The 15,401-nt window shown below is 53.2% G+C and overlaps 1 protein-coding gene across 2 annotated transcripts; it reads right to left on the bottom strand.

The window, feature by feature from the left end:
• Nucleotides 1-1,002: 1,002 nt before the first annotated feature.
• Nucleotides 1,003-15,159, bottom strand: TTI1 (TELO2 interacting protein 1). 2 transcript variants are annotated; one of them, XM_069871504.1, is made up of 7 exons: nucleotides 12,864-15,159; nucleotides 12,196-12,384; nucleotides 11,376-11,524; nucleotides 10,414-10,554; nucleotides 8,887-9,091; nucleotides 8,078-8,165; nucleotides 1,003-2,440 (listed from the first exon to the last, which is right to left on the bottom strand). In XM_069871504.1, exons 1-7 carry the CDS (start codon nucleotides 15,142-15,144, stop codon nucleotides 2,206-2,208), a joined length of 3,288 nt encoding a protein of 1,095 aa, XP_069727605.1. In that variant the 5' UTR covers nucleotides 15,145-15,159; the 3' UTR covers nucleotides 1,003-2,205. The 2 variants fall into 2 exon arrangements, with proteins under 2 accessions (XP_069727605.1, XP_069727607.1); XM_069871506.1 differs by lacking the exon at nucleotides 10,414-10,554.
• Between the last annotated feature and the right edge of the window lie 242 nt (nucleotides 15,160-15,401).

The following is a 15,401-nucleotide window of genomic DNA, read 5'->3' as shown; positions in this document are numbered from 1 at the left end:
TCCAACCAAATGCAACACAGGACAGGGCTGTCACAGGCAGCACAGAGTACGGGTCTTGCACCGTGCCCTTGGCAGGTTGTGGTAGTGCTCGCCATGGGGCAATGTATGGCAGCAGCCTGAGACCCAGCAGCATCTCTGAGCGCGGCTTCTCACACAGCCGGTGCTGCCTGGCTCTGTGGTGAGGGCTCCGTTAGCTGCAAAGCCAGAGGGCTGCTGCCTTGTCGCAGCTGCGGGGAATCCAGCATGGCTGGGCAATTCCTGCTTCCCAGAGGTGACTGACTCCATGCAAACCCCTCTTCTGCCCGTGCGCAGCGGTGGCACCGGGCACAGGAGGGGTGTGGCATGCTGGGCTGGTTTGGGGGACAGGGCCAAGCTGCAGGAAGATGGCACAGGCTCCCCATGGCAATGTTCCACTTGTACCCCCTTGGCAAGAGGTGCATCCCGCGAGGAGCTAGCGACAGCCCCGTGCTGCAGGGAGAGGCAGGGGGTGCAGAGCAGAACAGATGGCTCGGGCAGGAGCACCAGCGCGGAGCTGCTTCGTCACGTGCGTGCTCCAGCCGGCGCTGAAGGCGAGGCAGAGATGGGCTGGAGGCAGCATGGGCACCTGATGGATGAGTTTTATCAAGTGCTACCGCAATCCAGAAAATTCCGCACCAGCCCCAAGAGTGCTCTGCAGACCAAAGGCAGCCTCTCACCTTTCTGCTCACCTGTCTCCCCTGCAGACCAGCTCTGAGGGCTCCTTTGTACAAAATCCAGACCAATGGTAAGCTCTGGATATGTATGAAAAAAAGCATGAAAAGGTAAAAGCTGAACTGCATCCTTGCTCTACCTGGTAAAGAAAACCTGACTCATTTTTTTTTCCTGGAGAAATGCTTGAACCAAACCACGGAGACAAGGGGAGGCAATGCCAGCTGGGGTGTGTGGGGATGAGCAGCAGCCCCCGTGGTCCCCAAGAGCTGAGGCACATTTTGGGCCCACAGTGATGCACAGAGCCTGTTCCATGTAACAACCACTTTATTGCTTTGGGTTTTGCACTTCTAAGCTTGCTTCCAAATGTACAGCTGAGATCCGTCCTTTCTCTTTACCAGCACAAAACTCTCTCAAGTGCCTGTTGGGAGGCAGCTGCCAGCAGTGGCTCTAGGTGAAGGTCACCAATCCTGAGACAGCATGGTCTGGAAGCAGCACCTGCAGTCACCAGGATGGAGCCTTGGGAGCTGGAGCACACAACAGCCCTTCCAGGTGAGTGGTGAGCCAGAGCCGGGCTCTGGAGGGGAAGCCCTGTGGCAGGGGCAGCAAGCAGACCCCAAAAACTACTTGTTCTGTCTGTTCTCCCTCCTCATTGCACCACACCTGCTAGAGCAAACCCTGGCACTGCTGGGGTCTCTGTGGCATGGGTAGATGCTCCATCCAGGTCTGCTTGGGGTGGGTGTTAAAAATCAGAGAGGTCTAAGAAACTGTGCGTGAGAATGGCGGATGATCTCGAACGAGGAGTCCTAAATCACTCCCAAGCTGTAAATCCAGGCTGGCTGTTTTTCTAAAGAACCTCTCTCACTCAGTGGTGAGAATGAGGGAGCAGAACGTGCTGGGTGGCCTCAGCAGGCAGTGTCAGTGCTGTGAGGAGCAGCTGGCGGTCTCCAAGAGGACAGGTTGCTCTCACCAGTAACAGAGGGATCTATTGAAAGTGCATTTTACCTTCTTCTGATATGAGCTGGTTTTAAAAAGAAAAGGTTTTTACACTCCAAACCAGATTCTCTCCCTGGGAAGGGTTAAGGCCAGAAAAGGTGTTTGTTTTGAGCTGTCAGTCCTTCTCCAGCTGAGAACAGGAGGGAATATCAGGGCTGTGGAGGTCAGAGGGTGTGCGGGTGCTGAAGGGGCACCACCCAAGGACCATGTATTGGGAGTAATTTCTGGAGAAAGACCCTGTGCCTACTGAAGAACTTGAAACACCTGCGCTGCGAACCTTGGAATTCTCTCCAGCACCATATGCAGATAAGTACAAGTCTGCAAGAATGGGGCAATGTGCCCACCTCATCCTCAAACGCCATTTAAACTTCTGCCCACAGGGAAGGTGTCTTGGCCAGTGCACCAGACCGGGCAGCCCTTCCCCTGCCCTGAGAATGATCCAGGGCCCAAATGATGGGCTTGCTCCAGGTGAGCACTCTCCTGCTGGTTCCTCTTTCCCTTCCCACCTGCTACGTAGCTCTGTCAAGGAGGAGATGCCTCTCTGGTACCGGCCCGAGGCGTCGCGCTCTCCCGCTGCTGCAGCCTCTCCAGCAGGAGCAGCACGTTGTCGGTGAACTCATTGCGCTGCCTCCCCATCCCGCTCAGCTTCACGGGCCGCAGGCTGGTGTGGGGGGGGTTGTACTGGTGTGGGCAGCAGACCTCGTTCAGGAGGAGCCAGGTGCTGTCAGGGTCCATGTGCATTAAGTGGAAGAAAACACTTTGGAAAACAGTGGGAAGAAAGGAAGGAAAAGTAAGGAGAAGGCCTTTTGATTGGCATCCAACAGGGTCATTAACAGAGAGCTGTGGAGAGCTTTGATGCTGTCTGCAGCCTCTGGCAGCTGAAGAGACTTGGACGCTCATTAGAGAGAGCCATTAAAATGGCTCCTGTGCCCAAGAAAAGACAGTTCAGTGGCTTCACTGCTCTGAGAAGGGGAGAAAAACAGTTATTATGCTGCACAGTAAGTTATTGACATCAGACAAGCCACTGGCGAGTAACTGACCTGGGCTTTGGTCCCTGCACCATGTGGTGCTGCTGCAGGAGCCTCTCAGCTGGTCCCCAGTGCTGGAGCAGGGCCTGGGGAGCACCGCACGTGCCTATGTCTGGGATGTGCAGGACAGCAGAGCTCCAAAAGGAAGTTGTGTATGTTCACCACCTGCTCTGGATTTTGGGGCATGAGGATTAGCTTCTCTGGACATCCAAATGCCATAGTGAGGGCTTCTTGCTTATGTGGGGTCTCATCTCATCCCAAGCCTCATCAGCTGCTCTAGATTTTCTTCCTTCTGCACAGCACCTTTCCCAAAGTAGGATCTGCTTTTTAAAAGAATCCCAAACCTCCATTTACAATGAAATAGAGAAGAGAGGAAGGGCAGCTGCCCCTAATGCTGCACTGCTGTGCTGATGCCTTCACAGTGAATCCCCCAGGTAAGACGGGGGATTCACTTGTGTACGTGCTCCACGTGATCCCAGCTGTGAGCTAGGACTCTGCAGACAGTCCTGCTGGAGAGCAGAAAGCAAGCAGCTGATTTGCAGGATCTACCCTTCCTCATTTCTCCCTGCCAGCCCTCGCTGTGGGTAACCTTTGGGCTTGGTCAGGTCTGTGCCAGGGTCTGATGTACTGGGCTGAACTAGTGTGAAGTCCTCTGGCTGCGCTGTGTACAGAATTAAACTAGAATTTGCAGGCTGCCCTGACAGCCCTGCAAAGCTCTTCTGCATGGCAACTGGGTACTCTGGGCTCTCATAGAGACTACGAACACCAAAGGTACTTGGCACTTGCCAGACTTGTGGGTCAGCTTTCCAAGACCTCAGTAAATACCCAGCAACACATTTTCAGGTCTTCTGATTTCTGCTGTGAGGAGAGTGACAGGTGAGGAAACGGAAGAGAAACCAGAAGGCGGGTCTGGCTCTGTTCCCCCAGGCAGCACAGGACAGAAGTCCCCTCTCTCAGAGCAAAGATGACCTGCTACAAAAGCCACAAAAAATCCAGAGCTGATTGCTGTCAAAACTTCTCCCTGAGGAACTTTCATCCCTAAAGTGAGCTTACTTCCTCTGTAGAGCAGGGAGCTACCCTTGGGAGGGGAATGTAGTGCACAGGTAAGCTGGAAAAGCACAAAAACGAGATGGAGGCACTGGAAAAGCCTCCTCATCTCTTCAATGATCTTGTGGTTGGGTGACTCGCTTCTCCAGGAGCAGACAAAGCTTTTGCCTGTCTGCCGTTACCCACTTGTATCTCCGTGCAGGTCTCTGAACAGCAGCGGGGGAAGATGTTGCCTCTGCAAGCTGTCGCAGCGTCCCCTTGGGAAGGTGCTCGCGGTGCCTATCTGTCTGCTCTGGAGCGATAGCCGTGCTTGGCAGTGACTGCACCACCAGAGCACACGGGACTCCTCTGCCTTTGTGACTGGGAACAGGAGGAGCGGCCGGACCTGTGTGCCAGCCTGAGTAAGTGCCGGTGTGGTCTCCAGCCTGTGCCTCGGATGCCCCCAGCCCTACAGCGGCTCCCCCAGGGCTCTCCTGGCACTCGCTTGGCTGCATCAGTGTGAGCAGTCCCAGTGGTTTCCCCCAGTTTATGGGGGGCTGCAGCTGCACAGAAATAATCCCAGCTCCTTATGGCTGGGGGTGGGTTGGACTAGGCAAGGAAGTAAATGCTGCCTTCTGCTTCTTCAGCACAGGCACAACTTTACCTCTCATGCTCACAGCAAAGATATCCTCCTCTCCAACCTCTTCCTGCTCAGCTGTGCTGGAGAGAGCGACCCTCAGGAGATTAGCAGGGCCCTGGAGAACTGCCCTGCCTCTCCGGCTGTGTGGCCTGAGGGATGCGATTATCTCCTGATAACCTGGAGCGCTGGGCAGCTTAAAGAGCAACTTGACTCTTACATTTTCAAACTAACTCTGGGGTAGTTTCTAAGCAACCCGTTTCCATGGCAAAGAAACCTGGGGTTAATCCAGGTCTGTTTTCTGTTGTTGCCTTTTTTTTTTTAACTTAAATATAGTTTTATTGAATCTTGCTTTGTGCAGGTGGCTGTTTCAGCGTATTTTAGCCCAGCTTGGAATGGCAGCTGTCAATAAGTATCCAATAAACCACACAAACCAGAAGGCATGCTGTGAAATCAACTTTGGTATCTAAAAAGGGCCAAAAATAGCTCATATTTGTTCCAGTTGTGCTAAACAACTTATTGCACCAGCTCAGAGCACAGTTTGGCTGTTCTGTTGCCTTGTGTTTTCCCAAGCTTTAAGCAAAGCCACGGCACAGTGAACAGGCTGGCAGAAGGACAAATCTTTCTGGCTCTGGCATCTCTGCATGTTTAACTCAATACAGTTCACCAGACTTCAGTAAGTTCTGGGGAAATTATTCCTGTATCCTAGGAAAACACTATTCCTATTCAAACTGGTGCCTGAAAGGTTGGATGCTAAACTGGACTGGCGTAACTGTGCGCTAGGAGTTGAGTGTGAGTTTCAAAGCAGTCCCTTCAAATCGAAGAAATGCAGGACTCTTTGTGAAGTGCTGGCATAACCTGATGACAATTTCTTAATTGTGTTTTTCTTCCCCAAAGTGAAAAGCTTGTCAGGGACGATGCAACTTTATAACCTGATGAGAGGTGCAGATTTTACACGCTGTGACTTTTGGTTTACAGCACCTTCCTCCAGCCCTGCTCCCAGTGCTCAGCCCCAGGCCATGCCTGGCCGCTCCAGTGTTCCTGTTCCCTCTGCCCACAGCTATGCTGGCTTTTCTTCAGTGAAAGCAAGGATGCATGCTGTGTTCCCCACCCTCGCCAAATGCCTCTTCGGTTTTTCTTTTCCCCTCCAAGCTTTGGATAATATTTCTCTTCTGGAATACTCCCAGCAGGCATCTTAGACTAAAGCCTATTGTCCCATTTTCTCCTCAGATATGCTGGAGTTCTTTTTTTCCAGCATCTATTTTGGCCCATTGAGCATAGAATGAAGCTGCAGTTACAAAATTCACTTACTCCCACTGGTTCCCCCAATAAAACTACAGGGTCCCATAAATGGGATTAAGCAGCCTCCCCGGGGCATAATAACATCCCTAGGAGATAGCTGAAACTCCCTTTTCTTTTTGTGTTTTTGTGGCTCTGGTGCCTTGGCCAAAAATTCCTGCTTAGCCCTTTGCATGCGTACAGCATCTTTGCTCAGTGTGGGGAGGTACTGGAGTTGCAGTGGCTTCTGTGAAACCTGACCTTGCTCTTGGCAGGTCACAACTCATGAGCTGAGTGAGGATTCAAGCAGCTGAGCAAAGGCCAGTCGGTATAAATCAATATGGCAAGCTGATTCCGAGCATCTTCTCACCTTGTACGATTTCTGCAGTGATAAAGCTGAGTTATGTGACGTATGCAGGCACTCATGCTGTGGCTGAGATCAGTTCTGCCCTGTCTGCTTTTAGAAGCATTTAAAATGCAGCATGTTTCATGTACCAGGCTGATAACATTGCCCTTGCTGAGATGCAACGCACCCTGGCTATGACAACCTGTGTCAGTTTGCAGGATTGTTTTCAGGTACCCAGAGAGCAAGGAAAAAGACTGGAACATGTGGGAATCTGGTGGTTAAGCAGCTGGAGAAGGAAACGGAAGCGTGGCTGAGAAGAGATTCTTATCCTGGCTCTAGAGCTGATTCTTATGGTGAATATTTTGACTTTTACAAGCTGAAACCTTCTATTGTGTCCTGCAGTTAAGTGATATGTTTAAGTTAAGTGATATGTTTAACTCTGACCCATCCAGGTTTCAAGATCAGGGATCAGACAGGACTAAACCAGCAGCCTTTCAGCACGGCTGTGTGCACAGGTAAGGTTGGGCCAGACACAATGTGTGCCTCAACATGCACGTGTCTAGCCAACAGAGCTGTATGAGAGAGCCATTCACAGACCTTGCTTCCTTCAGTGAAATGTGTAAAGTTTGGTGCATCAAATGCACGGAGGAAGCAGCGTAGTGTGGCATTTTTCCCTTAAAATAGAATAAAAATAATATGCAGAAGAAAACCGTCACCTGTCCTGAACTTTGCAACCCTTTTTCTCCAATAGCGGTGAGTTTGCTTCACAAAAAAGCTTCTAAAAACCCTATCGCATCATAGGGACAATTCAGTATTGCCCCCACCCCCCTGGTGGGGGGACACTGCACGGCTTTTCAGGCTGCTTTGTTAATGATTCAAAAGCTTAAGATTCCAAATATCTGGATAAATCCTGGTGTTCTGCTTTCCCTTCCAACATTGCTTACACAGACGAAGCTTTTGTTGTGATAAGGGTATGCAAGCCCACAGCGAAGAACCCCTCTGCGGAACAATCGCTGCCGAAGCCTGCTGCGGTGCAAGAAAAGCCATGAAGGTAAAAATAAATCCACTCTCGCCAGCGCAGGAACACAAACAAAGGCACGGCCACAGCTTGAGCGTGCTCTCCCTCTCAAGTGCTGCCCAGCGGCACAAAAGCCCTGTGCAGCGTGCACCCCCCGCGGCTTCTGCTCAGGTGAAAGGGAACCGCCAGCTCTTCCCTCTCCTACAGCCTGTCCTTGAAACACCAGACCTGCCCGCGGCCAGGGAGGGAAGGGAAGGGCTGCCCACACAGAAAGAGGGGGCTTCTACCCTGCTCCCCAGCAGAGGTGAGTGGTGTTCTTACGTCCCACGTTCTGTTCCTGGGCTCGTTTTGCCTGCCGCAATCCCTGGCCGTGTTTCCAGGTGACAACATATGACAACAACGATTTCTCATCCTGACAGCAGGAACGTGCTAAGCAGGATTCCGTACAGCGAGCACCAAAGTCTGTCTGTCAACATCTCATAGAGCTGATGTGTGTTCACCTCAACCGCTTGTGCTCTTTTAACCTTTCCCAGCCTTCTCAGAGCAAGGCTGGTGCCAAGACTGACAGCTTCCCAAACAAACTCCAGTCCACCTGGCAGAGCCTGGGCTGACACGATCACAGGAGCCCAGGGAAAAAGGAAGGATAATAGAAGTAAATCCCTCGGCTTGCAGAAGGTATTAAGTGATAAAACACCCAGGAACACCTGGCACATCCTCATGCATGCCTTCCCCTCTGCAGTTTTATGCCACCAGTGGGCCGAGAGCCTGAAGCATTCCAGCACAGGAGGTGGCTAGCGAAAAGCAAGGAGGACGTCTTCCCCCTCTGTCCCCAAGTGCTCTGAGAGGCAAAGTCAACTGTAACTTGTGAGCAAGCTGATCTCCCTTGGGCAGTAAGCAACACATCACCAGAGACAAGGACTGCCTTTTAGCAGACTCTGCTGTATGGAACCTGAACGTGCTGGAGCAAGGAATGGGAAAGGCGCAAACGGAAAGGGGTTACTGTGCTCCCTCTGTCCCACACTATTTGTACACCTGCTAGCCCTGCATTTAAGAGACATTACCTCTGGGCAGCTTCTTGCAGTTTCAGGGGTTGCTTGGCACTGAGGTACATCAGGCAGGCATCTGCCACTTTATCCAGGTCGCTCTCGCCTGCAGAAATGGAACAGAAAAGAAGCACAGGAGGTAACCTGAGCAGCTGCCACCTAGCAGGATCAACTCTAAATTGGCAGCAAGAGGCTTCTGAGCCTTTGAACTGTCTGACCCAGAGCTCTCCTGACCTCGCCTCTTAAGCTTCTTGCTGCAAAGCTAGGAAAGCAATCAAGGGCATTGAGAGAGGAAGAGAGGGATGAGCCAGCAAACTCGCTCCTCATCAAAGTCAGCTGCACAAATTTAACCCAGGAGAACTCCAGAGTTCCATTTAGCAGAAGAATGTGATGTGCTGCATTTGAAGGGTTACCCAGAGAGATGCCCCAACATGGAACCAGTTGAGTCAGCAAGAAGTCTTAGCTGGGCTCCACTTCTTGAGTTAATTAAGAACAAGGCACAGCCCAACAGGCACAACTGCAGCAACCCAGGCACTGTACTTCAAACCCACTACTCATGCACAAGCGAGATGAGCAGTCAGATTCTCCAAGTGGCTGATAATCTGCCCTCCCATTTTCTCTTGTGGGTAAAAAGTGACCAGCTCCTCTGTACAGCACCCTCAAAGAGGAGAGATTAAGGCCCCGCAGGACCTGAACGGGCTGAGGCTGGAGAAAATCAATCCCATGGAGCAGCAGAAGGGCGAGAAGCAATTGCAGGCCTGGGCAGCTGAGATGAAAGGAGAAGAGGTAAGGGATCCCGCACAACTTACACCTTCCCTGGTACTCACCCATGTCCAGCTTCTCACACAGAGAGCCCAGACCCTGCAACACGGCCAGCTGCAACTTGAAGGCCAGCGTGTGGTTGTACACGGGCCCGGCTCTGGCACTGGCTGGGGCCTGGCTGAGAAGGGAACTGGTCAGCTTGGGCAGGACATCCTTGGAGAATCTCTGCCTCAGAAAGTCCCCGCAGTTTTGGGCCAGGGTACACAACACCTAAAGAGAAACATGAGTTACTGAGGATACGTGCACGTACAGGTCTGGGAGGAGCCCAGCAGCATCACCAGATCTGGGATGAGGCACTCCTCCTCCCTTGGTCACTTTTTGCTGTTGAGAGCAAAGTGACCACAGCTGCCCTAGAAGGGGAACACTCGATGGAAAGGCTGAGGCCTCCACCCTGCTCTTCAGGTTCATGTGGCCCTGGGTCTGCCCAGCTCTCAGGAGCGCAGGAGAGGTAAGAGAAGCTTGTGAAGCCTTGGTCACAATTGCTGGAGGAGCTGTTGGTGGGAGGTGCCATCAAAATCCAAACCACCTTTGTGTTGGGAACAGTGTCTTCATAAGTGTGCCAGGAATAGAGAGGCCAATGGACCACAGGGCACCCGGAACTACTGGTGTATGCCCAGGATAAAACCACATGGGCATCGAATGGCCTTAAGTCCATGTCAGAATGAGGAGGGGGGAATCCCTGGGGCAGCCCACATGGCCAGAACACGGCACTCTCTTGAACTCCACTAGGCTCCTGGTCTTGCTGTACAAGGAGATGCTGGTTGTGTTGTGTTCGGCTGGCACAGATACTGTTGGCCCTCCCAAGATTCAGGAAGGAAGACATGCCTGCAGGATGCTAATTGTAACACTCCCTTGCACTTTCCAGAGTCAATTAGCTCTTGTGCAGCATTCCCTCCCCTCCTAGCGCAGGCACACGTGAGGTACAGCTCCTCTGAAATTCTAGTACATGGCTTCTGGAATCGGAACCCTCCTTTGTTCACAGTGAAGGATTCTAAAGTGAACCTCATTCTGCATGGCACCAGAAGCCCTGAGAGACCCTGGCAACCTCTGGAAACACACTTTACTGTCCAACATGAGACAGGATGAGAAGCGACTCAGACGGCCAGGAGCTCTTTAATAGCGTTTTATGAGGCTAAGCCTTTGCTTAACCTTTCCACTCCCCTGCCAATGCCTCCATTGCAAACAATTCCTTCTCTTCAAAAGCTTCCAAAGGGGGTGCCGAGACTGTGGCTCCAGCGAGGGCAAGCTGCACTGCACGGCGCCTCTGACAGCTGCTTAGGCTGTAAAAGAACCGCTTTCCTCCTCCCTGTGCTAACCACTACTGTTGCCATCTCCCCTCAGTGCAGGGTCAAAGCGTTATCTGAGGATGAGCTGTGGGGGCAGCATTACAAGCCCACCTACCTATAAGGTGCTGACCCTGTGTTCCAAACCACATTTTAGAACCGCTCCACAAGCTCTGTGCACAGAGATACCCAAGCTGCTTGCCTTCCAAGCACCAGCCTGCAGGCTGTTGGCAGAGATTCTTGCTGTACCTTGAAGGCTCTAAGCACTGCCAGGGGGTCATCGCTAATCAGCCGGGTGACGAGAGGCGGCCAGACACGGTGAGCCATGGGAAGCAGGTGGTTTCCATGAGGATGCAGCACGGTGACACAGAGCTCCAGCACATCCAGGACCTGGGAGGAGGGGCAGGTAAAGGATTTTCAAAGCGCTGCGGTGCCAGCAGCACCAGGCATTCAGGTGGGTCCCCAGCATCACACTGGGGAGCCAAGAGAAAGAGGGGGTTTAAGATGAAAAGATATGGTTTTACCGCAGCGTGAACTGGGATAACTGAAGAGGACACTGACAGCAAGCCTCTTTGGAGAGGGACAAGTAGCACAGTGACATAACTGGTGATGGAGTGGGGCTGGAACCAGGGCCTGATTCCCGGCCTCATCCTGCACGCTGAGCTGTGCACTAGGATCCTCCTGCTTCTGTGCAACGGCAGCAGGATCACCTGGTAGGGCTGGGGCCTCTGTGCTAAAAATCTGGGTTATGCCTCACTGCTGCGTTTTCTGTCTCGCTTTGCAGTTTGAAAGGAGGCCACCTTCAAAGGATTTTCATAATTAAGCACCCCAGGCTTTTAGCCCTGCTTATCATCACCCCAGCAACTTCAGAAATGTTCATCAGTCTGCACAGTGCAGTCTGAACAGGGGGGTGGAAGGCCTAGATGGCAGAGAGATGCTCCTGCTTCCCCCGCCAAAGGCCGAGGCATGAGACTGGACACCTGCATCAAGGGAAGGTGTGTGGTATGAAGCTGCCATTGAGATTCTCTTCACCCTGGCTGCCATTCCTAAACTAGATGACTCCCAGAAAGCTGTCTCCCTGACTCCTGCTGGCTGTGGAGTGTTAGTCCAGAAGGAACGTGGGGCAGCACTACCCTCCTTACAGCAGGAAGCCCAGCATGCTCTGCACACATTGATGCACTACCAGCCCCTCCAAGCTGGTGGTCACCAACCTTCAGCCGAACGCGGAGGTTCCCGTCGGACAGCAGGTGGATGCACCTCTCCATCACATCTTTGGCCAGCTGAGCATGGCTTGGCAGTGGAGTTTCTCCGTCTGGGTCAGAGCCATTTGGCTGCAGCTCGGCAAGGGGGGGATCCTCATCTGGAAGACAAAACCACTACTGAAGCTATGGAAATGACTAGGGAGTTCTGGGAGATCACAATCCCACCCACAACTACTCTGCAAATTTCCCAGGGGAGGCATTTAGATACAGTCTAACGTATTTAGATACAGTCAAGTCTGCATCTGAGTTCTGTGTGTTCAGTGCCAGATTCAGCCAAGGGGAGGTGACAGGGGAGGTTTGCTTTCTTTACTAGATGACATGGCTGTCTCGCATTTGCACTTTCCCCTTGCCATGGCCTTATTTCCCATTGATTTTTATTAAAAATTAAAAGCCTCGGTATTCAAAGAAGAAGTATTTAAAGGTTAGGATTGCAGCACAGCCCAGTAAAGACTCAGGAGTTCCCTATATGAATGTCTGCAAGACCTGCCAAGGCCAAGGGAGCAGAGCCAGGAGAAATGGCACACAGATTCACAAGGGAGGCTGAGGAAAATGCAGTAGGATCCTAGAAAGAGGGAACTTTGAGTCCTGAAACTAAATAGCTCATGATGAGATAAGGAAAAATGTAGTGTGGTTGTGTCTTAGAGCAGACCCAAGCCTGTTGGGAGCACACCAGGTTTTCAGCCAGACCCCACATTCCCCATTGAACCACAGGGAACCTCAGAGCCTGCTGTCTCCCAGCCGAGCATCCCCAGTCATGCACAGTACTGACCTGCCTCCTCATCTCCGGTGTCGGGAAGATTGCCCTCTGCAATCTGCTTCTGTTGGATGTAGTCGAGGAAGAATTGCTCCACTTCGTGCGCTGTCACCACCTGCTGCCCCTGGGACAAAGCCCTGCTCCGCCACTCGGCAGCTGGACTCTCCTGGTGCTCCTCCCCACGGGGCAAGCAGAACCACTGCACTGCAAGGAAGGAACTGATGTCAGGAAGCAATCCTGATCTCTCCTGGAGGTCAGCAAGGCACCTCAGATTCCATGAGAGACACACGGCTCTCAGGAGGCTGAACTACAGAGCTACCTCCCTGATGACATCAGAACATTAAACCCCGGCTACAGAATGGAACATATGCCATGTGCTTAACAGAACACTGACAAGAGCAGCAAATCCATCCCTTCTTGCTATGGGCTGCTTTCCTGCAAGTCTGCAGGACAGAGAACTGGGGAGAGAGGAATGTATTGGTGATCTTTGTGAGTGCTGGTGCAGAGAGAGAGGAAGGTACTGGCAATCTTTGTGAGCGCTGGCCCACCCAGCAAAGCCAAGCTGCCACTGCACTGCAGAGCCTCAGCTAGGTGAAAGCTCCCGTGGCAAGCGGAAAGGCCAAAGACAAGTGTCCTTAGTTACAGCAAGGCTGGATTATGCACAGTAAACCTCATTCAGGTACCTAAAGCTGTCATTACTGAGTGGAGGACCCTGAGGAAAGTGGAAGCCTGGTTACTGTAAGACTGATCTAGCGTAGACAGGACATCTTGGATAACATCTTCTACCAGGGGCAGCAAGCTGGCATCTGAATGCCTCAGCATAGTGTCCAGGACCTGGGAAGCATGTGCCTGATGTGCCAGCTGGCGCAAATTCAGGGAAATCCCATTCACCAGGTAGTCAGAATTCTCATTAATCAAATGCTGCACTGAGTCATAACCGCAGGCCTCACACATGTCGACCAGAGTCCCCAGTGCCGTCTCACTGATGAGCAGAGTGTCATCACCAGCCTTCTCCAACACAGGGTAGAGTGTCGAGAGCAGCAGCAACCGGAACTCCTTCCCAAGGATAGCAGTGAAGCAGCTGACACCTTCCAGCTGGATGCAGATCTGCCAGATGTTGCTGTTCATGGTGCGGGTTGTGAGCTGAGGCTCTGGTGATGGAAGGAGAACGCTGCTGCACACGCCTCCTGTGTGGGCAGCACGTCCTGGACGTTGCACGGTGTGCTCGTGGCTGATTTCCTCTGCATCAATGCTAGTAATCAAATACCAGTTCGACTGGTCCGTGTACTCATCCAGAATGGAAGTTATGGACCCTTTGAGATCATCCACATCCAGTGAAACCTCCCTTTTGCGAAGGACATCCACTCCCAGCCCAGCAGCTCCTGCCATCAGCTCATTGAGGACCATCGCTGCCTGCTTTCGGTACAGCCCTGACTCACCGTACAGCCCCAGGAAATGATCCACGAGCAGATAAAGGTTCCCATAGTAGCCAAGAACACGGCAAACCTGCTGAAGGAGCTGGAAAACTTTCTCCTCTGTGAAGAAGCGGAAGTATTTCTTCTGGTCCCTGCCCTTCGACTGGCCATGCTGCAAGGAGCCTGCCGGGCCACAGCGCCTGTCCTCCACGATCTTCACATCGGTCACGTCCAGCTCCAGCACCTGCATCAGCGCTTTAGACAGGCGGTGGAGGTGGGACGCAGAGTTCAGGACGATGTTAATCTTTGGGCCCAGCAGCTTCAGGTAACCGAGCAACAAGCTCAATGTGGAGACCTTGCCCGCATCATCCTGAGAGTTCATCAGGCGAGGAAGAGTTGTGGCAAGGGCATGGAGGTTCTCGGAGAGGATGTCAGCCAGAGCCCTGTTCTGCACGACAATCCTCTGCTCTGCAATGCCCCGCAGAACCTCGTTACACCTGCTCTGGACATCGCTGTTTTCATCGTTCACCAGCCCAACCAAGGCCGTTAGCAGATGGCTGAACGAGCCCACCAGGGACTGGCTGCAGCTCCTCAGCAAGTGCTGGACCAGCTCCACCAGCTCCAGTCGCACCTTCCAGTGTGGGTGAACCGAGGAAAACTCAACCACTTTCTGCAGGAGGATGGAAAGTTTCTCAGCAGTGCTTCTGCTCCAGTCAGGCCCTCGATGGACCATTAGCTCTCGTATTTGGCTTCGTTCCGCTGGTGGCTTTTCTTTATTCTTGGTGACTCTGGCTAGCTGTGCATCAGCCATTACTGAGCCAACCACCAGATAAAAAAGTCTGATGGCAGAAATGGTGGCTTTGTGGCCTTGTTTGATGTCTCCTGTAATAACCTGCGACAGTGTAATGGAGATCCCAGGCAGAAAAGAAGCAAACAAGTCCCCACATTGCTGCATCTCACCCTCGTCAAGGGGCCGATGCTCCTGGCAGTCGCACTGCAGAACCAGGACCTGCAAGCACTGCAAAGCTGAGATCTTGATATGCTTTGCCTTTTCTTGGTCTGCCAGGCCCAGAAGCAGAGATACTGCAAATCCTAAGAGAGGAAGGGTGGAAGGCTGGTACAGAGATAGGATGACATCTTCACAAGCCGAATGCATCAGCGCGTGGAGTGCCTGGATTACAGCCAGCTTTAGCTCCTCTGAGGCTGAGGCCTTTTTGCTTGAACCCGAGAGTGGGGAGAGGCACGTGCAGAGCTCGGAAAACAGCTCCTGCAGGAGCTCCTGCTTCTTGACGCGCGTTGTGGCGAGGACGGCGGTGATGCACTGCACCACGCTCTGCACCAGCCGCTCCTGCTTGGGCCCGGGCACCTTCAGGGCGAAGCGCAGCGGGAAGAGGACATACTCCTGCAGCTCCTGCAGGGCCGGGGCGCTGACTGCCGCCAGGCCGGCCTGCAGCCGCGCCACGTTCTCCAACGTCTGCGCCTTCGTCAGCTGCACGCAGACGGGGCGCAGCGCCGCGAAGGCCTCCTGCGGGGTGTCCAGCACGGCCATGCTCGGGGGCAGCCCCGGGGGACCGCAGCCTACTCGTCTCCCACCCGCAGCGGCCCCGAAGCCCCGCGCCCCGACCCGCTCCCGCAGCGCGGCGGCCACGTGCCGGAAGCGGCCGTGCCGGAAGTGGCCGTACCGGAAGCGGAGCTGTCAGCGCGACTAAAGGGTCCAGGGGGGAGCGGCGGCGTGAGAAAAGTAATGGACGCACGTAATGCGCATGCGCCCCGCGGCGGGCGGCGTGGCGCATGCGCCGTGCCTCT

The sequence above is a fragment of the Phaenicophaeus curvirostris genome, chromosome 18 (assembly GCF_032191515.1).
Source record: "Phaenicophaeus curvirostris isolate KB17595 chromosome 18, BPBGC_Pcur_1.0, whole genome shotgun sequence".
NCBI lineage: Eukaryota > Metazoa > Chordata > Aves > Cuculiformes > Cuculidae > Phaenicophaeus > Phaenicophaeus curvirostris.
Note: the sequence above shows the minus strand (reverse complement) of the source record. Positions and strands in the feature narration are given on the sequence as shown.